This window comes from Sebastes umbrosus, chromosome 2, assembly GCF_015220745.1.
Source record: "Sebastes umbrosus isolate fSebUmb1 chromosome 2, fSebUmb1.pri, whole genome shotgun sequence".
In the NCBI taxonomy this organism is placed as follows: domain Eukaryota; kingdom Metazoa; phylum Chordata; class Actinopteri; order Perciformes; family Sebastidae; genus Sebastes; species Sebastes umbrosus.
In genome coordinates, this window is record NC_051270.1 from 25367089 (window position 1) to 25393689 (window position 26601).

General features: G+C 41.2%; 1 protein-coding gene across 2 annotated transcripts in view; it reads left to right on the forward strand.

The window, feature by feature from the left end:
- Positions 1-26601, forward strand: part of syt7b (synaptotagmin VIIb) — a 123289-nt gene that overhangs the window by 85036 nt on the left and 11652 nt on the right. For both annotated transcript variants that reach the window (XM_037748470.1, XM_037748477.1), the window contains 2 exons: positions 4038-4160; positions 22075-22198. In XM_037748470.1, coding sequence (XP_037604398.1) covers positions 4038-4160; positions 22075-22198 — 247 coding nt within the window. The remainder of the gene's footprint in view (positions 1-4037; positions 4161-22074; positions 22199-26601) is intronic.

The window sequence follows — 26601 nt, forward strand, 5'->3', positions numbered from 1 at the left end:
GTACTTTTTGCGTGTCTTCCCATTAGCAGTGTCTCCAGGCCAGTGACCTCTCTGCCTATGTGAATCATCATTCAAATAAGGCTGGGCACATATATAGGGAGGTGGCATCGCCGTCGTCTCTGTCCTCATGAATCTCACTGGACCAAACACGTCAGTTGTTGACCCTGAGGGGGGAAACACACCGAAGGGAGTGAGGGACATCATGTGATCAGTGGGGTATGCAGCAGTTTCACCTTCCACGTGTGTCCATGCCTGTCACACAGCGTGGCAACTGAGCCTCCCCGCTTACATTTCAGATCAATAGAGCTGGTGTAGGTGGTAATGATTTCAGAGCCCTCCGGTTGGAGTGCGCGTGTCTTTTTTGGACATCTATACAAATCTATTCACCTTATCGACGGGCCTCATGTTGGTACTGTTTACACATCCCCAGTGGTCTCTCAAGTGCTAATGTGTTCCTCTTGTCGTCGATATTGCTTCAACAAACAGCCTCTTGTTAAGGAGGGAACGCACTATACAGAAACAGGCCAGAAAATGAAATCACAAGTGTGAGATTTGGAGAGATGAGAGGAGGAAGATCAGAAGAAGAATAAGGAGAAGCTGAAAAACAGTCACAGGCAAATAAGGATGACATAAGCCGTTGATCATATTGCTATTTGATTATACTTCTTGGTTATGTGCAAAATTACACATGTATTCAGTTCTTGCCATATTATCTGGCTCATCTTTGCAGGATTTAAACATTTTGAAAGAAGTTCTGATCACTCTTTCACTCTTATCATTGGGCTCATTGGGTCCACAAGAGTCTCAGCTTTACATTGATACCAATGCGATTCCAAGACTGTTTAGGGACCCCAGCGTGCAGGAATATTCAAACACATCATTTATAGAATAGGCGAAGATAACACATTTATATTGCATGCATATAATTGCATGTGATTATCATAAAGTGGGCGTGTCTGTAAATGGGAGACTCGTGGGTACCCATAGAACCCATTTTCATTCACATACCTTGAGGTCAGAGGTCAAGGGACTCCTTTGAAAATCGCCATGCCAGTTTTTCCTCGCCAAAATTTAGCGTAAGTTTGGAGCGGTGTTTAGCCTCCTTCCTGACAAGTTAGCATGACATGGTACTAATGGATTTCTTAGGTTTTCTAGTTTCATATGATGCCAGTATATTCACTCTGAACAACAATAATGTCTAATATCACTGTTTCAGGAACGCTATAAGAGCCATTTCTCATTAATCGTATTAATCTTCTTTGAGACCGATTCTAATCTGCAAAATAAAAATGAAAAATTGCGCTAAATGTTTTATAATTATGCTTTAAAATGTACAGTCAGGTGTTGTTTAAGAATGAACAAAATCATGTTGGAATTGGCCTTTAAGAAATGACTGCGGCTGTATAGAGAGGAAAAGAGCACGGTAGAGGCAGAGAGGAAAGTATGAGAATAGTGTAAATATGTGCTTGCATGTGGGTTGTTATTTTAGGACTGTGAATTACAAGGTTAGTTGTGGGCAAATGTTAATTTGTTAAGGTCACTGTTTGCATGGCCTCTTGAATTCACGGTGCAGCATACTTCAGTAAGACGTAATTTAAATGACCTCAGGCATGTTTAGAGGCAGAATAGCAGCTGAAAATCAACTTGATATGTTTCTTTGTTGCAGGTTTTTGTTAAGGCCACCTCAATTTCCATGGATTTCCTTCGCTTTTTCTTCTTTGTTTCTGCATGTCATTTCATTGACTCTATTTTTTCTCAAACAATCCAAACCCTTCTTTTAGGTTTTTCTATTTTTACACATTTATTTTTCTAGGAAACAGATAACAGAGGATGATAAAGCCATGGAGGCATCAGTGGTTCTGAGCCTTTCTGCTAATGATGCTCATTTCAGCCAAACACTTTCTATGATTACCATATCTACAGTGGATTCAAAAAACACTCATGAGAAATCAAATGCATCCCTGTGTTTGTAAGAACACACACTGTTCACTGATGCATTATATAACCTCATATATTGTAATGATGAATTATAGGAAGGTATGTTTCTAACAGGTTATAAAGCACATGTTGGCCCATGATAAATATCACTGCTATCATCCCCTGTATTTTAATAATCACGCCATAAAACAATTCATATTAGAAATGCAGGGGGGAACTATATTATAACCCATACAACATCATGTCAGTGTTAAAGAACTAAAGAAAGATTTAACCCAGCAAAGTCATCTGATTCTGCAGTAGAAACTGCTCATACTAATGCTACAGCATACATTACCTTAAGTAAGCACAGGCACTACGCATTATCCAAAATGTGAGAATAAGACTTTGTAGTAATTCAAAGGCTGGATTTCTTTTAATAGCACACTCTCAACCTCGTTAAGGGAGTGGTATAAAAAAGTCTTTAGATCTCCTTTCAGCGATTTTCTTCTGACCTGTAGTGTAGCTGAAGGTTGTGCATGTATTGCTTGTGTAAAGGACATTACTGATGATTGCAATGGCAGATTATGCTTTCCGATTATATGAATACCCGCCGCAGATGAAACTATATTAATTACGGCTTACCCTTTTTCCTCAAATAAAAAGCGATAGTCAAATAAAAGCCGGGTCTCAATTGATGACGGAGGGCGTGGTCGACCCAAGCAAATACAGGTCTGTCCCAAATACAGGCCGGGGAAAATACAATGGTGGATAAACTCCAGGTGCCTGTTATATAATGTGCATGCTGACTAAAAAAAAAAACGTTGGTATTTTTAAACCTGGGCCCTATTTTGACATATTTCAGTGTCTACGTGACTGCTAGGTACAAACAGTTTTGGAATCTGTCCAATAGATGGCCTCAGCAGTCAGCCGAGAAATGAGCTGTAATGGCGGACATGTGTCGTCCACTAAAAGTGCTTGTTTTTCCACTGACCGGCTCAGATTGTTATTCGAAATGTCTGACAACATTACGGAAAACATCGCTACAAAGATAAACCTTTTTGTTGGAATAAAATCCTTTTTTAACCAGAAACGGCCATTGACATCGCTCCTCGTCAAAGCCACCAGGCTCCATTGAAAAAATTAGTAATTTAACGTCGCAGAAGACGGGAGCTGCTGCTCTACCTCTGCCTCGATCAGTGAGTTTGTTTGTTATTGTGTGTTACACAAATATTGTGTTGGATCCAAACTAACTCTTTAAAACACCAAACAAACTCACTGATCGAGGCAGAGGTAGAGCAGCAACTCCTGTCTTCTGTGACGTTAAAATCACTCATCTTTTCAATGGAGTATGGTGGCTTTGACGAGAAGCTATATCACGTACGTTTCTGTTTTTAAAAATGGATTTTACTCAAGGAGGCTTCAATATGACCAAATCAAACAGAGGGAATTAAAGGCCTGCTTTATGTAATGTCCTGGTACTCTCTGCAGTTGAGTTAAATAAAGGTCCCGGCCACTATTTAAGGGAAATACAGCACTTAAAAGTTAAATGTTGGTATTACTGTTAAAATATTCACATCAGAGGTCATTTTGGTGTCACATATCAAATAAGGGGGACAGAAATCAAAACTCTCATGAAGATGTGTCGTGCAGTGTAATACTGTAAATTGCATTTCTAGGTTTGTTCTACACGTGCAATAAACCAACAATGTGTTTCTATGAGTTTGAAGTGATAATGTTCAATGATATTAACACAAAATCATCTCTAAGAAAAAAAAACGTTACATTGTTGAAATACAAAATGTTAAGGCATGCATGCAGTAAAGTGTTACTAAAGTGATTAATAAGGTCTGTGTTGTATTCTCTCTCCATAGTACACAGCTGTGGTAGAGATGCACTGCGGTGTTAAGTATGGATTGTGTGTGTAATATGTGTTAAAATGAAACAGTGTCCTCACAACAGTCTACCACCTCTCTCCCACTCTCTCTTTGTACGTGAAATGAATGTGTGTTTCCTGTTTGTGTGATTTTCTTGTGTGTGTTGTGTGTGTGTGTGTCCCTGTGTCTATTTGTCTACACACCTGTGTGGTCTCGTGATGTCTTGTTTGTCTGTGTGTCCAGCGAGGGGAAGATGGTTGTTCTGTCTCTAGCAATCGGCCTGGCTGAACAGGATGACTTTGCCAACCTCCCAGATCTACAGGAAGCTCCAGCAAGCCATGAAAACGACGACACACCAGAAAAGAGGTAACGAGAGAAAGAGAGAGAGAGAGAGAGAGAGAAAATGGGATTAGTTAGACGAGTTGCTGAGGAAGCTGTTTGTCATAGCGGGAATGTACGATGTAATGACGTGCAATTTAAAGTGTTTGCAGGACTATTTATCTCTTTTGTGTCAAAGTAGTGACCTAAAAGATGGGCCTTTTTCACAGCAGACATTTTGACTTGTCACAGTAGGAAAAGCACAGGTGTTACTAGTAACGCCAACGAGGGCTCCGCTCTATTCAAGTGTCCCAGTGAGAGTGACGGTGAGCCAGCATGCACGACACCAGGACCCTGAAATCAAAGCAGCCACCTGTGCTTTTCCTACTGTGAAAAAGGCCTAGAGTATCAAAAGTTGTGTGAAATGGTGAAGTCATTTTCATGTTAGCCTTAAAAACAGAATAAATATGATATCTTCTTAAAATGCAGTTTATACTACTCATAGGATTATTATGAAGAGCAACATAGAGGACTGACTGCACTTTTAATAACACTTTTTTAAAATTGGAAATATATGATTTGAAACAGGTCAGTAGCATTTTTACCTCTTGTTGTGGCGATTTGAAAGAAACTGACCCTTTTCACAGATATTTGAAAATCATCAGTAGGTAAATTGTCATTCAGTGTTTTAGTCACGTTAATATCAACATGGCTTGATACCAGGACTGTAGCCAGGATTTTAGAAATATGATGTCATGAGTGTCGCCCCAGCCTGTTCTAATTACCAGGGCGTCAAATAGCGACGCTTTGTCACGGCCGTCGGCATTCGGTACCGCCGCTCAAGGCACCTTTTGGTGCAGGTATGAGACCCACCGGGCTTTCTATTAACTGCAATGTAAATCCATCAGTGTCAATATTAAACACTTAGGGAAATTCGTGCGGTGACGTAGTGAAAGAGACAAACCGGAGGGATGGGTCCAACAACTCGAGGCTTTCATCCAGGAGACCGCTGTTCGTGTCCCGTGTGTCACGTTACAATCAGCTGTTCATTCATGTCCTGTGTTCACGACGTCAAGTCACATTTTCACTTTACAAACATAGCAATTTTAAGTGATGTTTTTTTCCTAAACATAAATAAGTGATTTTGTTGCCTAAACCTAAGCAAGTGTTTTTGTTTAATTCATAACATAAAGCACGTGTTTACTGAGTGAAAAGTGACGCTGAGGGGTCTGACAAAGCGTTAGTATGCAACGAGTTGTGATGAGAACATGTCGGTCGCCCCGCCTAACTAGTCTCCTTTATTTAACTGTTAGATGTTTCAAAGCTTTCTATACGCTGCCAGAAATATAATTCAGGTGGAAAAATCACCATGTGTAATCTACTGTCTATGTAATTATATGCAAACCCCTCCTCAGGCCATTAAAACATGACATGACCTTGGTATAATCAAGGCGCTGCTTGTTAGTTAGTTTTCTCTACCTCTAACCATGATGTTGTTCTATGAGACTCTGGCTCAGTCCCTTTTATGTTTGTTTTCCTTCCTTCCCTTACCATATTTTCTTTCCAGCTTCACATTCACTTCATGTCCTCTGTGTTCTTCATCCAGACCTTTTTTTTAAGTCTGCTTATCTGCCGCTCTTCGCTGTTTGATCTCGTCGCAGGAGAAGGGCACCCTCATTATTTAGTAGTAAGGTTCCTCACATGAAACACTCGTCTAAAAATATGCTAACCTCTCATCTACCAGTGATCTCGGAGCAGCTGTCAGAGACTAACACAATCTCTCAGCTGGTGAACAAAGGGCTAAACCGGCTGGCCTCTTATCACATCAGAGTGTTTGAAGGATAAAGTGCTTAACCCACTGTTTTGACACTAGTATGCTGAGCAGAAAGCAGGGTGTAGTCCCACAGAACACTACATTTTTAGGAGTTTTCTCAGAACCTCTCTGCAATGCATCCAAGTGTGCCGCTCTAACTAGGTCATCTGTGGATGTTTTCTTGAGGAAAAATAGCAGCCTGTCTTGGAAGAAAAGAGTATTTGTCTTGTCTTTGATGTTATTGCAACAATTATGACCTTTTTTATGCTTTTAAAATTGAATTTAAAATGTCTGTCAGGGGGATGAGGACCAGCTTACCTCTTGCCCCGCCTCCCATCATCCTCTGTCCCTCTCACTGTCTGGAGGTCTGTCAATCACCTAACTCTAATCACGGCCAGCCAGCGAGCCTCTACCCCGAGGGGTCGCGTGGGCCAAGTCGTCTAGTGTCCTTCCACAGCTAATAACAGCTCTCAATCATCATCTCTGTCCGTCTCCCTCATCTCTGTGTCTCTGTAGCTACCCGGTAAGCTCCCTACGCCCGTCTGCTGGCGTGCTCCCGGCCGTTTTTATGGAGCCCAGCAGACTGAGAACGATAGAACAGGATGATCCAACCATGAATATATGTGACGAGACAAGACGCTGTCAGACAGTGAAAGAGAGACAGAAAGACTGGGACACCTTTGCTCTCAGCTTTCTAAGAGAAATATGCCACAAGATAAAAATAGACAATCCCATTGAGGTTTGAGATTCTGTTGGTTTATTAATGAAATCAAATACAGCTCGCAGCACAAATATCTACAAAAACACTAAATCTGATGATAGAGATATGATAGGATAAAAGCTGTGTGCACTGTGTATTACGTCAGGTCTAAATATGGACAGTAAACAAGCAGAACCCTTGTTTTTAGATATCTAGACATCTATAATTAAAGTTGCTTTAAAGAGGATGTATTACTCTCTTTTTCAGGCTCATATTGTATTTTAGGTTTCTACTAGAACATGTTTACATGCTTTAATATTCAAAAAACACATTATTTTCCTCATACTGTCTGTCTGAATATACCTGTATTCACCCTCTGTCTGAAACGCTCTGTTTTAGCGCCTGTCTCTTTAAACCCCCCTCCCAAAGAAGCCCAGTCTGCTCTGATTGGTCAACGTTTTCCGGTCTTCCGCATCTGTGCTGTCGCCGTCTTCACAGCGTCACTGGGTGTGTCAACTACAAAGAGTTTAGCGGCCCGTCTACCACTGACTGTATAGTTGTGACATCACGACCTTACGGAAGTCCTAACGGCTTGTTTAAAAGGCATTGTTTCTGAACACGGGCTGTGTGCATTTCTCTGTGGATTGAGCGTTTTGATACTCTCACAGTATTTATGTAGCACCTAGATCTGATTTAGGGTCATTTTCTGGGGCATTTTTACCCCCAAAAAGCCCTGGTCGGGAGATAGTGCTTTCTGAAGGTACCTGAACTTTCGAGGTGGTGTTTGCAGGGATAACCATTACTGATTGGTAAAACACACGTAGCAACACTGCTTAAACGGCTTCAACTCATGCACTGCTTCATTCATAAACAAGGAAGTACTCTAGTATCAATTTCAGACAGCAGTAAATATCGTCGCAGTGAGACAAAACATAATGTTTATTTTCTTTTCAACATATTTTTTAGATGAAATGGGAGGGCACACTGAACTGCAGGCTGCAGTGTGTTTACCGTTGCAACCACCAGCAGCCCTTGTTTCATGTTATGTTGCTTTTTCATGTCAGCGGACTAATTTGCCTAATCCTCACGGGTCTTTAGTCATGGTGGAAACACAGACAACAGTGGGCTGAAGAACCTTTTAGTTCCTTGAAAAGTAGTTCCTGGGAATAAAAGTGGAAATCTCACTTTCTACACTATACGACCTTTAAAGCTGAAGTAGGCGAGATTGGAGCAAATGTGATTAAAAAAAGTTTTTTTATAAAACGGTATAACGGTATATCCTGACAGTAGAACATGAAACAGGTAATCTGGGAAAAAAAAAAAACATGTGCCTCTGTGTCCTCCAGTGCTCCTAACGGCATCTGCAAGATTTCACAGACTGGAGGAAAACAACCAATCAGAGACGAGCTGGAGCCTGCCGTCTCTGAGCAGCTGTCAATCACTCTCAAACTCTGATCAAACAGTCAAACTAGGCAGCGCTGATCAAATATGAATCAATATTCTGTTACTGTAATGCCTATTTCTCTTGGGGGCAGCAGAACACGCTGTAAACACAACATTGACATTGTTATGTTGAACGTGTTAGCAAACAGTTGCCTATTTACGCATCCACCAGACGTATAAAAACATTAGCATTCATTTGGAGTCGTGTTTGTGTCCACCTAACAAATTTTATTCCAATATTCATTCTCTTTCGTAGCTCTGTTTTTGTCTCCACCAACTCCTGAGAAACATGTTTGGGTATTTAGGTGCTAAATGCTCCACTGTGTGCACCAGCTAGCTACTAACTTTGTCTGTCTGCCGTTTGGTGCTGGGTAGGTAGTGTGAATTGGTTGGTTTATCGGAGCCTTTTCACTGAAAACTGCGACCTGCTGCTGCTGTAAACAAGGTTGATGAAAGCAGTGAGACTGAACCAAAACACTGAATTTGCGGGGCTGTGAAACCAAAACAATGAGCTAAAAGAGGCTAAAAGGGGAACTGCAGAGTTGGTAATCAGTCTTTGTTAGTTCATCACATTATGCATAGTCATTTGATGCATTGTTATTATATAAAATATTGATTAATGCAGCTTTAATGTGTTTTTCGAATCCACTCAGTAGCCACTAATCTTCATCACAGCAGCTGCCAGGGAACTTGTAGTCAGGAATCATAATTATCTCATAAAAACACTGCACTGTTCCCTTGTTCAAAGGAAAATATGTTTACATGAGTAAAGATATGCACGACGTGTCTATCGCTATTGCGAGTTTGTGAATCATCGGTGATATACAGGCAGATACTGTAGCGGTGTGCACTCAGACGCTGAGGAATGCTCTTCAAAGCTTGCAACATGACTCTGAGATACGATCTATTTTTATCACTCATTAAAAACCTAAAACTAAAAACTCGCGGAACAGCCTGTTTTAGTCAATGACAGCTGAGCTCACGTGCAGAGAGCTGAGCGTGATGTGACAGTAAAATCTTCCTTGGGCAGATTTACAGCATTCATTATCACCAATGTGTTGTGTTGTGTGAAAAGTTTAATGTTAATCTGTGATTTGGGATGCAGAAATAGCCGAAGCTGTTGGACTACAAAAGCCGTCTTGTACTTATTACATTTTATAGATAAAATCCCATAAGACACCAATGCAGCTGTGATTACAGTTAATTACATTATTGTCAAAGGACACATTTGGGTTCTCGCTGATCTGTTATCTACAGACAAAGCCAGTGTTTTCTGGCTCTGCGTTAAGTGAAAGGTCCTTTAATCTCTCATGTGCTTCTTGTTACGTAAGTCAGTCGGGGTCACTGTGGTCGGCCGGCCAAAGCCCTGCGGTGGACTGGACGTAATCACCCACCTGCAGATAACTATGATGGAGGCTCTGAAGCTGCTGTTGCATGGCAGAGCTGAATCTTAATGAGCTCAGAGATTCACCACACACAGAGACGCAACAGGGAAATAAATATGAATAAAACCCAAAAGAGCTTACTGGCCCCGGACAACCTGCACTCTGAACACAGAGCGTGTAAAAGCAGTAAAATGTGCAACGGTTTCTGAAATGGAGCATATCAAAGTCTGCTTCCATTTAATACAAACCAACAATACATTGTGCCCACACAGACTGTTAATATCGGATTGTGGACCACTCTGAATGAAGTCTAGAATATAATAATATATATATATATATTGCTTTCACAGTAATTTGCCAGTAATTCACTGATACTGAGATATCTGTTATATTTTCAACACTGTGTGGTATAATACAGTAAGTGCTTTCAGTGTGGTTGACCATTCATAACTTTTAAATGAGAAACATGCACCATGTTGCCACAAAAAATGTACGCTTGATGAGCTGGAAACTCTAGTGGGGAAGAAAGAGACAAACACTATCTTTGGAAAAATGTCACAATAAATAAGAGAGGGATAATGCTGCGTTCCTGACAACACAGAGGTCGGAATTTTCACAGTTGAAGTTGAAGTCCTAACTTCCGACCTCCAAGCCTTCCAGGTGCACAACGCCAAACGTAAACAGAACCATGGCTGACCTTAATAACCCAGGCTGGTCTCATACACTGTTCATACCTATACCTATGAAAAGTGATGCACTTTAATTTGTGTATATCGTGTGTAACTCACACAATCGTGATCCGCGGAGGGAGGAGGTCGGGTGGATGGGTGGGTCCAAAAATACCAGACTTTCGCCCAGGACACCGGCATTCATGTCATATGTGAAACCAGAAGTCAACGTTGATTTATTTGTCACGTAACTTACGTACTTAAGTAACGCCACCTCCGGAGTTATTTTAAACAAAACGCGACCAAATCTAACTAAGTAGTTTTGTTGCTTAAACCTAACCAAGTTGTTTCCTTTGAAGACGGAAGTTTATTTTGAAAAGACTGTATGCATGTAACGAGCATAAATGTATTACTTTTATTATTACTTAAATTACTTTTATTCGGCATCTTTCTAAAAGCTCTTTGGGTGTATTTCTTTCTTTTTTTAAATATTCGTCTACATAAAAATGTTATCGATAAGACCTTTAAAGGTGCAGTGTGTAGGAATTGGCGGCATCTAGCGGTGAAGTTGCAGATTGCAACCAATTGAAACTTCTCTTGTGTGCCAAGCGTGTAGAAGAACTACGTTGGCTGAAATGTAAAAACGCGAATGGCCCTTTCTAGAGCCAGTATTTGGTTTGTCCGTTCTGGGTTACTGTAGAAACATGGCAGCTTGCTCCGGGAAGAAGACCTGCTCCGTATGTAGATATAGACGACTCATTCTAAGGTAACAAAAACACAATGATTCGTAGTTTCAGATGATAGTTGGATTATACACTAAAGAAAATGTACTTATTAATATTATATTCCCTTAAATGCTACACACTGGTCCTTTATAGATCAACAGTATGTCACATTTGATGGGTGCTGTTATTCAATCTTTAGGGGTGTACATAGTTGGTCGATGGCCTCAGTGGGATTCAGGGTTCTAATCTTGTCAGCGGTAAAGTCACACTGCACTCGCTGAGTTGCACAACGCCAGACTGTACAGTATTAATCAAGCAGGAAGTTGTTGCCGCCCTTTATCAGCTGGCATATCTGACTCTTTCAATTGTGTGTCTGAGCCAGCAATCACAGTGAGTCAAGCCTCCCAATGACTCCCCAGGCCGGCCACTGGTCCCCATGGCAGCCTCCGGAGCAGGCAGTGGCCCCGGGAGGAAAGATGATTGGAAAGAAAAAGCGATGTAGGTCAGCACAAACGAGGCATCTTTTTAAAAACCCTGTCAGATCCGAGTATGGAGCTCATTCACCATTTCCCTGGTTTGTGCTCGTGGCTACGAGCGGGGAGCTGATTTAAGAGAGCCCATGAAAGCAAAGTGAGGGGGACGTCACAACGAAGGTGACAGTGAGTAGTGGCGCAACAAGAAAACAACTGTGCTCTTGAAGTCATTTAACACATTTTATTGACTTTTGTCTCTAATTTTGAAAAGGATATTACATCACTGCAGGTTCTTAATGCATGGAAAGCGTGATTTACAAAAACAGCAACTCCCCAGTGGATAAATCCCAAGAATCAGGCAGCAGAAGTCTATTCAAAGAGCATCAAGCCTGTCGAACACTGTAGATGGCTCCATTAGTTGTATTAGCCTGCGTGTTGAGGGGGGCGGTGGCCGGGTGATTTGTCCCTGTTGATCGGGAGCGCTGAGTGGGCTGACATTGGAGCCTGGGCCTCATCCATCATGGGACGCTGAACCTATATTGTGTTTCGTGGTCTCCTAGGGCTAGTGTATGATCAGCAAGACCCAGATACAGTAATGTTTATGGAGACACACTTCCTATCCCGGCCCTGCTGGTAACCCTCATCCCTCATGTTCTCACCCGTCCATCCACTCTCCTTCCCTTCCCACTCCTCTCCTCATCCCCTCATCAATTTCCTCTCTACCCTCTGCAGCCCTCATTTTGTTTCTCAATAAGACGTCTCCTCATCTCTCCTTCATTCCTTCTCTCCACCTCTACCTTCTTGCACAATCTCACCTCTACACTTTATTCAATCGCAGCTATTAAACCTTTTTTTTTTTTTCTTATTTTGCGTTTATTTTTCTCCCCCTCCTTCTCCTTTTCCATTCCACTATCTCCTCATTCACCTGATCCACCCTTTCCTGAGGGCGCTGACTGCATGATGTCACAGTACGCTCCTCTGTCAGCGTAGATGATTGTCAGCTCGGCCAGACAAAGATAAATCTGCTCCTCGTGGGCAGTTTTCATGCATTCAGATTTGCTCACACGCCCATGAGCTTTCTGTAACATCCGTGTATCACCTTTAGATGTCCGTAGTAGTTCACGTGATGAGATTTGGCTCCGAATAGAAATAGATACACAACACAGTTTTTATACGCACCCAATCTCAGCTCTATTTCTTGAGCGTTTAATTTGCCTAAATGATAAAAGCCAATATTATTTCATATTGTTTTCCCACATGAAGCCAGCTATGAAAATAAATGCAATAAATCTTTGTCATTTTATAGGTTATCTCATATCCTCAGGCAAGGTATCTTAATTATTTTTGCGTGACTTCTAGAGAATGATAACTGAACCTGGGTAAAATAGCAACAAAAATATATATTTTTTAAAAGAAGTCTCCGATCCACTTTCTATTAGGCATATTTCTTCTCTAGTATTGAGTCAGTTAGTACACAGTGGACTAAACACATTTTTATTAAATTCATAGTCATATAAAATAGAGAAGAATCTTCTCATTCAACCCTTTTTCTTAGAAATTACATTTCAATACTAATTTGTTTTGGCAATTATGTTTTGATCAGGAACGTTATTAGATTATGTTCACTGGCAACGTTATTTCCAGGTGAAGAAAGTGTTTTTGCAGCACTTAAGTCACAGGGAGGTACTCGGGGTGGATGGTGGGTGTTCAAAGCAGAGGACTTTGATACTGGAGACCTTAGATCAAACTAATAGTCAGACTTCAGATAGTCTAAATATGTCTGTTGCACAACGCTGTCTATTTCTTACTTAAGTAGCACTAATTTGCTATGAATTCTTGTTAAATTAAGACTTTTTTCAAACATAAAAAACATGGTTTACCCAGTGGACAACCTTCGGGTCTGAAAGTGAAGCCTTAAACCTGCATTCTTTCTAATAGCCAGCAGGGGGCGACTCCTCTGGTTGCAAAAAGAAGTATGATTGTATAGAAGTCTATGAGAAAATGACCCTACTTCTCACTTGATTTATTACCTCAGTAAACATTGTAAACATGAGTTTATGGTTTCAATCGCTAGTTTCAAGTCTTCTTCAATACAGCATGATGTTCATTTAGTAAATTATGGTCCCATTTAGAGTCAAATAGACCATAAAGCAGGGTATGCTTTAGGGCGTGGCTACCTTGTGATTGACAGGTCCTTACCACGGCATTGTCCTGTCTGGGAGTTGTCTGTGTTTTCGTCTTAGAATTTGAACCCTTTCACAGTGTGTTAATTGTAACATTTTGCTCGGCTAATAATGTCTTATTCAGCATTTGGTAGTACTTAGCTCCACCCTCTCGTGTCACTACTGGTTGCAAAAAAACAAGATGGCAACGGACAAAAACCAAGATGGTGACGGACAAAATGTCGAACTCAAGGCTTCAGAACAGCAGTCCACAAACCAATGGGTGACGTCACGGTGACTACGTCCACTTTTTATATACATATATCTATGGGTTTACCGAGCAACCCACGTCAAACCGCTCACTCCAGCAGAAAATGGGAGAATTTAAAAGTACAGGACATTTTACTGTGAAAATTCAATGAAGGGTGTAACAATACAAAAACGACTTTCATTATCATAAAATCTGCAGAGCTGAGATGCTGTGGCTTCCTAATGTGGCAGGTCTCATTATAACTTGTCAGTCAGGCTCAGGATAGTTTCTTTAGGCAAACAAAAACTGACAATGTCCTCACTGCTGAATATTTCCCACATGTTACTGCGGCCTCTAAAAACGTATTCCCCTCTCATTACTCGCTCCACAGTATTGTTAATAAACCACAAATTATGAGCCACGTTTTCCTCTTTTTTTCTCTTTTGGTGCCACAGGTCAGCAGGTGTCACTGATTGTTACCATGGAAACATGGCTCTAAGGTCAGAGTTAGGGTTTTTATTCTGAGGCTTGAGGCAACAAAAGCACATTAGTTTGGGTAGTTAGGGAAACATTAAACACATTCTGTCTCATGCTTCAAGTCACTGTTGTCCTGTTTTAAACCAAGACCACAATCTTTCCCTAAACTTAACCAAATGCTATTAGTGCCTCAACATAACCATGAAAAGTTGTATCATATTCAGCTGCTACGAGTGGATGCTGTAGGAAAACAAATAAAATACATTGTCACCAAACATTTGGCCGATACCTTCAGTATCAACATTTTGAGACAGACTCTTAATGTTTCCTCACTACGTTGATAAAGAGTGTAACCAGGCGGCATTGCGTTTATTTGCTCTTGTAAATTAGTGTATAGAAACATAATTCCCAGGACACCTATGAGACAACCCAAACAATTATTTTCATTGTCGATTAATCTGTTGATTATTTTCTTGATTAATCGATTAGTTGTTTGGTTTATAAAATGTCAGAAAATGGTGAAACATGTCGATCAGTGTTTCCCAAAACTCAAGATGATGTCCTAAAATGTCTTGTTTTGTCCACAACTCAAAGATATTCAGTTTATTGTCATAGAGGAGTAAAGAAACCAGAAAATATTCACATTTAAGAAGCTGGAATCAGAACATTTTGACTGTATTTTTCTTAATTAATCGATTAATCGTTGCAGCTCTACTTATTTCACAGTGTAAGCAAGACTAGACTTTATTAGTCAAATAACAAAATAAATCCTCTAACATGTTATTGAAACACAACTAAAAGAAAAACTTAAAATAAAAACTCCACACCTGCTTCATTAAGTGTGCGTAGATACTCAAGTGCCATATCTAAGCAAAAAGATGGCAGCTATAGTTTCTTGTCCCAGCTATGAGGAGGCATGCAGCTGGACAATATGGTCGCAAAGATCTAGTTATGACGTGCGAAAACACAAACACGTCGCTGATTAAAATTCTTGCCGTGCAGTCACTGTGGACTGCACGTTGCTTTCCTGCTCTGAATCCTCTGTGAGGACATTGTCTCTTGCTGCCAGACCTCTGCTTGAATTCTCTTTTCTTTTTTCTTATTCAATTGCTTCTCATACTCGTACTTGATATATGTTTAACATAGCTGGGCGAATGAAGCATATTCAGTCTTTCCTAATCAACGTTAAACAACGGACTTTCCAACAGACACATGTGACATAGGAGGAGATAAGGCGTCTCTTCATTGTCCCCTGGGATGTAATGACCTGCTTTGTCCAATTATACAGAAGATGGCCTACAACTCAATCCCAGATTGAGGCCATAAGGTCAAAGGTCAGCGTTTTGAGTTTCGGTGCGTCAGATCATTGCCGTCGTTCTCCAGGGACATCGCCCTCGACCTCCAGAAGGATTGCATGTATGTGTGTGCGTGTGTGTGTGTGTGTGCTCATTTGTTTTGTTTTATAGACTTTCTGGTAATTCATTTGCATTTCCCATAGAAAAGGTAAAATACAGGGTTAGATTAGAGCTTGTTCCAGTCTGATGATCCAGACGGTTTTATTAGCAGGGGGAAGATAATTGCTCATTTCTGTCACTGCCTGTTGTTTTGAGTATCATGGCTGCAGGTTGTTCTGCACTTTTTTGGCATTTATGAATCAGCCATTTTCAGCATGAGCTCACACATACCCAGTGGTGTGTGCTGTGGTGTTTTTCGCAGGGTCACGGAGGGTGGGAGAAGTGTAGGTATGAGGGAAGAGTGTGTTCCAGGAGTGTGTTTCAAAGGCTTTCTAAATGTTTGGTCCCTTTGCCCTGTGGGCTTTTTTTTGGCTATTTTCAATATATGTTCCCCCTCTGTGGAACTTCCTCGGCTTTTTACTGCCCTCTTTTGAAGGTTCCTGTTACCATGGTTACTGCCACCCCGTGTAAAATACATGATGGTAGTGAGTACAACCTTAAGTGGGAGCACACTTTTCAGTAGTCATGGTTACAACAACCTCTAAAGAATGAATTATGTAACTGGTGTTTTAGACAAGATAGTCACCAGCAGGCAGAGAGGGGAAACTCACAGCTGCAGATATTTTTCCCTCCAAAGTTCACCACCGCGGCATGATACATCTGCTGCTAATATTTACTTTCTAATAATTGTAAAAATGTTGACTTTGTGTCTAGTTTTGTCAGTGAACAACAACAAAATAACTGCAGTGTGTTTTTCTGCAACACATCTCATCATCTTCTTTATATGTCAGAGCTGATTCGAGCATGTCATCATGTCAGGTTGAGGTATTATGCAGCACCAGTGCCCCGCTGCAGCCTATGTGTTTATTTGACGGTGAGCAAACAGTATATTTGCACGCATGGATGAACTCACCTCGCTACCACACCCAACGGCTCCATGTCCCGCAGGCCGTTGCCGTGTCAACAGTCTTGATTCGAGGACACTCTGTGCAGCAGGTCTTTATTTGCCTCTCATGTCACCATAATTTAATCTGTGGTGACTATGACAAGCAGACGGCACAACTGTACTTGTCTAATACAAATCCTCTAGGAATGCAGGGTGTTGATGAGACAAGTATGTTGTTATTAAGCTGATTTATCTCTATTAAATGTGTCCGTGTCCCCGAAACAAAATCAGGAATAAAGGCAGAAAACTCCAGTGGGGGAAAAAAAGGATGTTATTTTTCATGTTTTGATCATTTTGACTGCTGACACATTTTTGGTATGAAACATTCATCTTTGTAAATGACACATCATGCAAAAAACAAGAAAACAAATTGCCCTTGTACACCTGCAAGAACATCCACAATGCATGAGGAAAAAGTCAGAAAAATAAATAAATCAAGAAACATATTGCTGTCCTTTTTTTAAGGGGCTAAATTTGATATTCAGAGCATTAATATAGCAGCAAACAACTACTTGCTATTTAAAGATATAGAGGAGTAATGTCTACCTGAGCAGAGAATGAAGTCTCTCTCTGTGTGTTGTAATCCAAGCTTCTCTGTGCTTCGCCAGCCGCGCGTCCTTTTAGTGCATGTTCGTGCATGTTTGTGCATGTGACCACTCTACACTGCTCTCATACGACGGTTACCTGATAATGCTGTCCCCACCGGTGGCGGCATCGTTTTTGCATAGTACCCCCCCTGCAATTCCCTCTCAGGTAAACACTGTTAGCTCTGTCAGCACTTTAGCCGTTGTTTGCAGTGTTAGCACTGTGACCTGCGCGGCTCGCCGTCGCCATGTTGAGAGCCGTTGAGAGGCAATAGAAGTGCTCCCAATCCCGTATTTAGCACCTTTAAGCCAGAGCTCCCAACTAGGGCTGCAACAACTAATCGATTAAATCTATTAAAATCGATTCTAAAAATAGTTGGCAACGAATTTTGTCATTGATTATTTGGGTCAATGATGCACAACACGTGCTGTGACAACATCTCCGTGGGGACAGTAAGCCAGCCAATGCTCCGGCTTTTCTCACTCACGTGATGGATTACAGGAAACGATGCCGTCTCCTTTGTCTCTGGAGTATGAATTTGAAAAGTGTTGGTGGCAGAGACTAATAATCGACGGATTAATCGCTTATCAAACTATAACTGCAGCCCTACACCCAACTAAAAATCAATGCAGGGGAGGTGCACCTGTTTCCTCTTATGAACTAATTACCTCCCTATGGATGTCATCATCGTTACACTAAATAAATAGGACGTATTCTCACATTAAATAATTAGGTTTAATATGGCTGCTTCATATTTGTGTCAGTTAAATTTAAGCGTCAAGACTGACGAGTCAATGAAATGTACACGTTGTGACGAGACAGCAGCTGTGTAATTAATGATGTTTTTAGCTGATAAATTAGGTCATGAACCTGACGTGAAGGTAATAACTGTTACTGTAATAAAACCCTCTCTCTCTCTTTCTACTTTTTGACAGATGTCGTCTTCAGATCTCCACCTTGTTAACTGCCAGTGTGGATGTGTAATCTCCTCTCTAACACAGTTTTTAATCAGTTATCTCTTGTACTGTGTCTGCCTGCTCAGCGAGCAACTAATTGTGTTTCGAGTTAGATAGAAAGGAAAGATTTACAATATCTGCTCTGTTCATTTATTGTCTGACAAACTTTTCTTTTACTGGTGCAACTGACAAATCAAACCGAAGTAAATATAACAAAAACAGTCAGAAAAAAACCTGCATGATTTATGCAGGCCTGTATTAACTACAACAGCTTTGAATGCACTGTGTTGATGTATTGCATGTGCTCCGCATGGCTGAGATGATTTATAGCCAAATATTCACAGTAGAATGAAATGAAGAAAATTCCCAGCTGTGTTTCTGTAGGTTGATTGTTAAAGATTCATGTGGTCTATGTCTCATGTGTTGGCTGTTGAATAAGGAGGCAACCCCTCCTGTCGGTAAGCTTTTATAGACTGTTTGAGTAGAGACCCAGTTGACAGGCATATATTATGTGCTCTATAACCTTTAAAGGCTTGTCTATGTGATGGTGGAGGTGTTTAGATGGGAGAAAGTGATGGAGGGGTACGTTTAAAACATTTTATCGTCATTTTAAGAGCTTGTTACAAGTGGAAATTTTAAACCTCAGGTGGCTGCTGTTGTGCCATAAAATCTACCTGGAAGATAAACAACATGCATAACTGTTGTGATAATGTGAATTTTACGTTTTCATGCACTAAAAGCGCCGCTGAGATTTATATAATATCAATATCAGTTTTCAAACCGGTCTAAATATTCCCCACCCATGGAAAACCAACACGTTCTCATCCCAACTTGTCACATACCGCATCGCTTTGCCACGCCCCTTGGCATCACTTTATTTTCGGCATCAAAACCATTTTCGTTATCCTTGCCGTCACTTTAGGATTAGGCAACAAAACCACTATAGTTAGGTTTCGGAAAGAAATACATGGTTGGGCTTAAAACTACTACGATTGTACAGTGAAAATGACACTGAACGTTATGATAACGGGACGCGAACGAACAGCTGATTGTAACGTGACGCACGTCTCCTGGATGAAAGCCTTGTGTTTTTGTTTTTTGTAGTAAATAAATTGTTAATAGAGGCTGGGTTGGGGGAAGGATGATGATCAGATCATCTGAGAGTATTAATAGACATTCTCCATATCCATACAAGGCTTCAATTTCCATCCAGAAAAGTAAATCCCTCCGAGATCGTCTCAGCAGAGAACATTTGGAAAAACCCAGGAGCTCAAACAGAGCGTTTCAGACCGAGGATGAAAAGAGGTGCTGCAGCACAACCGGTATGAGAAATATAAAGCGCTTTTTGAACATTAAAGCATGTAAACATGTTCTAGTAGAAACCCTAAATACCAATATGCACCTCCTCTTTAACCCAAAAGCATTGTAAGATGATGTTTGTCCCAATCTATGGGTTTAAGATCCTAAGCAGCACAAAATAACTGAACAAACATAATCAGCAAAATAGTTCAATTTACAGACATGCACAATAAAAAATACACAGAACTTAATTCATTTATCAATTTTGGTTCTTGCAGGCTGCCTGGAAGAAAGACAAATCATCCAAAAATGTTCTGGCATGATCTACAAGTTTACACGTTTTATAGTGAAAGGTCTAAAATAGGTAGAGCAGTGTGTACGGTCCTTGAACACAGAGCAGTACAGGTGGGAGTCAACTCAGCGGCGCAGCGAGACATCCAGGTGTTATGTGCGTGACTGCCATGTGTTATGTAATTATTTTAAGGTAACATATTGTTCCCTGATGTCTCCAGGACAGATATTAGAAGCTGTAATTGAACATTTTTAGCTTTCTCTGTGTACGTCGGTTCGACCTGTTGGAGAAATAATAATATTTCAGATGTCTTCATCATCTGATACGTTAAATAGTGAGCGGCGTTTGGTAAGCTTCTGAAACGGAAACCATTACATTTTGAATTAAGTCTGCGCTGCGTTGTCGGCGCTCTGACCTGCAGATCACAGGAAATAAACGCAGAGTGACGAATCAGTTCTTTTCTCTTCCACACACCATATCCTTTCCTCCTCCTCTCGCTCTCTCGCTCTGCTTTTACTTGTCTCTTTGCTGTACAAACCCTGTCCATCTCTCACCCCTCCTTCTCCAGCCTCCTTCCATTTTTCTTGCCCATGTTAAAGTGTCAGTTTGCTTCCTTTCCTCTGTTTTCATCTGACTCTTTAAACCAAACCTCTGTTTTGTTTCCAGGCTTTTATCCCGTCTCGTTTCCTCACTTCGATTTCTCTTTCAGCTTGTAGTCGGTAACCTCACTTTTGTTCATTCTATTAATCCTCCGAATCTTAGCAATCACAAATCCCCTCCTTCACTTTTTCTCAACCTCTGTGCACAGATAAGTCTTCAAATGTATCTTTCCCTCTCAGATCATATTTCCCACAATACCTTCTTCTAATCTCACTTCTGCTTTTACCTTTGTGTGTTACAGCTCACCTGCTCCCTCGCTCACTATCTCAGTCTCTCTGTTTTTTCTCTCTCACAACGATAAGTGCTCATTAGTCTTATTTGTCAATACGCCTAAACCTGTATCAGATCTATTTTCCCTGTTTACCAAATTGTTACATAATATGAGCCAGGAGCCATTTTACCCTTTACTAATTTTAGTATTTTCTTATCTTTTTTGTTTCAAGGATTATCAGTCAGATATTTGATTGTTTATTTCTAAAGGTCTTGTCTTGACTCCTCTGGTTGCAAAAAGAAGTCAGATTGTGTAGAAGTCTATGAGAAAATGAGCCTACTTCTCTCTTGATTTATTACCTCAGTAAACATTGTAAACATGAGTTTATAGTCTCAATCACTAGTTTCAAGTTTGCTTTAATACGGCATGATGTTCATTTAGTAGGTTATGTTCCCATTTAGAGTCAAATAGACCATAAAGCAGGGTATGCTTTAGGGCGTGGCTACCTTGTGATTGACAGGACGCTACCACGTGGTAGTATGGGAGTTGTCCGTGTTTTTGTCTTACAACTTTCACAGTTTGTTTTCAGTTCATGTAAATTCATATTAACGTTTTGGTCGCCTAAAAATGTCTTATTCAGCATTCGGTTGTACTGAGCTTCACCCTCTCGTGTCACTTCTGGTTGCAAAAAAAACAAGACGGTGACGGACAAAATGCCGAACTCGAGGCTTCAAAACGGCAGTCCACAAACCAATGGGTGACGTCACGGTGACTACGTCCACTTCTTATATACAGTCTACGCTTTCGATTGCCTCCTTCTGACACATAACCCTCGTCTCACAGGCTTTAGCAGTCCCTCAAGAGTCTCCCATTCAGCCATGAGAGTCGGTGCTGATGTTGGGCTATAAGGCCTGGCTCGCAATTGGGGTTGGATGGGGTCGAGGTCAAGTTCTTCCACACCAAACCAAAAACATTTCTTTATTATACCCCCGCGGCAATGTAGTTGGGAGGGGGTTATATATAGCTCTCCGCGTGTCTGTCCTTCCATCCGTCCGTCCGTTCGCGTGTCACACTTTCGTTTCCGGAATACAACTCGGAAACTATTTAACTTAGGAACTTCAAATTTGGTATGATGGTTGAGAGTGTGGTCTAGTTGTGCCTTTTGGGGGTTTGAAGTCTAGGGTGCCCAAAATTTTTGAAATTTTGGCCAAAAACTGAGATTTTTTCGACTTCAATTTCATTTCCGGATCAGAACTCGTTCCATTGGTTCCAAAAGGGCAAAACCTTTGGCCCTACTTTAGTAGGGGTCAAGCAGTGAGTGAGGGTATGTGAGCCATGCTCACTTTTGTCTTGTTTACCCCTCCTTGTTCACAGAGGAAATGTCATTTTGAAACAGAAAAGGACCCTCCCTAAATATGACCATGTTTATGTAAATATGTGTGTGTTTGTGTCTATTTCAACAGGACTCCGGGTAACAAAGCAGGCAGCAGCCCCAGAGGTCAGACCCCAGACGAGTCCGGACGCCGCCACGATGCCAACTCCTCTGTTTCTGACTTGGCCAACTCCGTCACCAGTGACATGCTCATGGTAACACACAATATCAACAAACACAGCACATCTGAAGCTCCGTGAGACACATTTTATTGATACACCACTAACTCCTCTGTGGTCTGTTTTCTGCATAGCCGAGCTCGTCTATATTAAGACGATGGTTACTGCTGTCAGCAAAGCCTTTTAAATCATAATAAATGAGACAGCAGAGAGACTTGAATGGTGCTTCCACGTCATCTTTCCTAATCTAAGATGAAAGTTACATGCAGGCCTGGAGACAAGGAAGTGGGTGATGAATCAAGGGGATAGACAAAATAATGTAAAAAACTGAAAATAAGAATTTTTCTTATTAGTAATTAATCACCAGTTTAAAGACTGTAATAAAAGCAAGTTTTATTAAATGACATTTAGCCGTACATACAAGCCTTCTATATACTGTAAGTACATATGTTCATTGTTTCTTTGTGGCTTGGTTTTTGACTCGTAGCAGCTAATCTGCTTGTTTGATGCAACGTGAATGTAGAGCTTGACCTTGGAATACAAGCGGTTGTCAAAACAATCTCCACTCAAGGTCCACTTACTCGCTGTATTACAAGGTCTTATCTGCTGCCACATCTCTCTCCTCCACTCCAAGCTCCTCCTGATGTGGCATATTTTGGTATTTTTGATTTAACTAAGATTTCATTTCATATTCTTTGGGAGCTCCCTCAAAGAGCAGTGGCTTTAGTGATAACTGGCACTGTAGCTAACATGGCTGACCTTTATAACAGCATTTGTGATTGTGATTAAGTTGGAGTTCAGTGTTGTAATTCCACTTTCTTACAACACTTACACATTTTTTGTAGTTTAAACTTTCTGTCAGTGATAATATCAGTCTACTTCTCTTAATACTGTCCGTTTTAAACATCTATCACTATTTACCAGAGGTGTGGACTCGAGTCACATGACTTGGACTCACTCACTCACAAATTTGATGACTTTAGACTTGACTTGACAAAATCAAAAAAGACTTGCAACTTGACTTGGACTTTAACACCAGGGACTCGTGACTTCACTTGGTCTTGAGCCTCTTGATTTGAAAATACTCAATACCTTCCCGCAAGCCAAAAGATTAACAAGTATGTTATTTTAAAAGTGTACCACGAATCAATTCATTTCCCTTCATTTCCTGAACGTTGACGTTACTCATTCCCAGCAAGTCGACACTTAATTCCCCACATGGACTTTGTTTGAACCAATTCGACAGCATCCAATCAAGGACGAGAACTTCATGGTTGAAGGAGAGAACCATGAAGGATTGACGTTACGTTAATGAGAAAAAAATGATACTAAAGATAATTTTGTTCGTGTACAAAAACTATGCAGTGGTCAATAAAAAACAAATTGGAGTATGCAAAATATGCGGGTTGAAAATTACAGACAGAGACGCAAATGGCATTATATTATATGAAGAGTGCTATATGGTTTGTTTAGGACTCGAAATTCAAAGTCAAGGACTTGGGACTAGACTCGGGACTTGTCTGTCTTGACTTGGTACTTGCCTGTCTTGACTTGGTACTTGCCTGTCTTGACTTGGTACTTGACTCGTGACTTGTCAGTTTTGATTTGGGACTTGACTCAGGACTTGTCTGTCTTGACTTGGTACTTGCCTGTCTTGACTTGGGACTTGCCTGTCTTGACTTGGTACTTGACTCGTGACTTGTCAGTTTTGACTTGGGACTTGACTCAAGACTTGTCTGTCTTGACTCAGGACTTATCTGTCTTGACTTGGGACTTGTCAGTCTTGATTTGGGACTTGACTTGGGACTTGTCAGTCGCGACTTGGGACTTGACTTGGGACTTGTCAGTCGCGACTTGGGACTTGCCTGTCTTGATTTGGGACTTGACTTGGGACTTGTTAGTCGTGACTTGGGACTTGACTTGGGACTTGTCAGTCTTGACTTGGGACTTGCCTGTCTTGATTTGGTACTTGACTTGGGACTTGTCAGTCTTGACTTGGGACTTGTTAGTCTTGACTTGGGACTTGCCTGTCTTGATTTGGGACTTGACTTGGGATTTGTCAGTTGTGACTTGGGACCTTACTTGGGACTTGTCAGTCTTGACTTGGGACTTGCCTGTCTTGATTTGGTACTTGACTTGGGACTTGTCAGTCTTGACTTGGGACTTGTTAGTCTTGACTTGGGACTTGCCTGTCTTGATTTGGGACTTGACTTGGGACTTGTCAGTCTTGACTTGGGACTTGCCTGTCTTGATTTGGGACTTGACTTGGGACTTGCCTGTCTTGATTTGGGACTTGACTTGGGACTTGTCAGTCTTGACTTAGGACTTGCCTGTCTTGATTTAGGACTTGACTTGGGACTTGTCAGTCTTGACTTGGGACTTGCCTGTCTTGATTTGGGACTTGACTTGGGACTTGCCTGTCTTGATTTGGGACTTGACTTGGGACTTGCCTGTCTTGATTTGGGACTTGACTTGGGACTTGCCTGTCTTAAATCCGGACTTATCTGTCTTGACTTGGGACTTGTCAGTCTTGACTTGGGATTTGACTTGGGACTTGAGTCAGAAGACTTGAGACGTACTTGTGACTTGCCAAACGATGACTTGGTCCGAGCCGTGCTACCGACTGACCTCCTGGTGTAACTTTGACCTACTTTGCCAGATCAGAGTAGTAAATAACACCCTGTGTCGGTTCTGGAGCAGAAAGTGAGAACAGAAAAGCCTACACACTTCAGATCAATTGAGCGCAGTCCTCTGAGAAGTGTTTCCTCCTCACAAGTCTTTCATCACTCAGAAAGTCCTGTCTTCATCCCACTCAGCTCACCCACCTGTAGAGCAACCACCGTTAGTTATTGCCATACAGTATCTCATCTCGCTGAAACATACAGTAATCATCACCCTGGAGTGAGGCACTGGGAGGGGAGGGGACGCGCGCCTTTCTCAGCGAGGTTTCGGTAATTAGCTGTGAAAGAACACGCAGTGCTGTGGGTGCTGCGAGAATATGGCAGCGATGGGTATGAGCAGTGTGTAATTATGTGGGTCTCATGGTGTGTCTGAGGAATTCACAGTGGTGGTGCTTAATGATAATACTCATTCTGGGCAGTTTCGCCAAAGGCGTCTATATATTACACAACCCTCCTTTCATGCTGAAAATACCCATCCTCCACTTTTGAGCCACTTGTGCTGCTGTAGAAAAAGCAGTGGCAGTATATACAGACTTTATTTCATAGAATACAACTGAGGAAAAAGGATCCAGAGAAATAGCATTGAACGTCAGAGTGTATATACATCAGACCCCCTCAAGCGTTTCAGGTGATAGGGGCTGGGGAAGGATGGGTGGGGGTCCTGTCAGCATCACATGGCTCTTATCAAGATGTACTCTGACACTGCTTTCATTTTTTGAGATGCTCACAGAGCCAGTGATAGTGTGGTGTGAACGTGTCTTTGCCACGGTGTCAACACACTTGCAGAGGTTTTCACTGTATGTGCTTTACTTGTTAAAGGATAAAGCTGGCGACACATCCCATGAAAAGACCAAAACCAGCAATGCGTTAATCCGTCTCTCAATACTTGACTGACTTCCCCAACCTACAGTATCTGTGGCACTCAGCACCAAGCCCATTCATTCCTACAGAAGATGTAAATCTTTAGAAAATATTCACTGATATATACTTTCATTTTTAAAAAAGGCTAAATAATTTCTTCAAACATCGGGTCATTGTAGCTTTTAACAAATGTTACTCAAACAATTGTAGATGCATTTTTTTGGGGACTATTTTCAGATGCGGATTGATACACATTTTGTCGGCCAGTAAGTATTTACAGCAGGACAGTGTATGTGGGATTGATGGTGCTTTCAAATGAAACTTGTGAGTTTGTGTTTACAACATGGGAAGTCGCGTACGCGATATGCTTGACGTTCAAGTGGTTAAGTCATGAGAACCCTGCTGCTTAGCAACGGCAATATTAACGTTATCGTCGGCGTCTAGAAGCCACAGAGGCTAACAATTTAGCAAGCTAGCAAGTGGGTAACATAAAGACAAGAGAAAAAAGATGAGGCTGTTGGGAATATCAACATTTTCCTCAGACATATTATAAAATTACAAAGAAAAACAATATGTGACTAAAATTACAATATATTCACTTATTATGTAAGGAAAAATTAACTTCCGTGGCCTCCACCATTTCTGACAACGTCAACAAACACGTCACAACTCGTGAACTCTGAGCTTTCAGAAACTTTCCACTTACGAGGTCGTGAATACGACAAGAGGGGGGCGTTCATATGGACTCTTCTTGTGAACACGGTAAACACGACCCCATTTGAAGGCATCATTACTCAAAAGAAACTATAGTGCCTGTTTATTGTAATGGAGGTGTAACGTCAGGTGAAGACACAAGGAACTTGACTCAAACACATGACACAGAGAGGGAAGTGAATT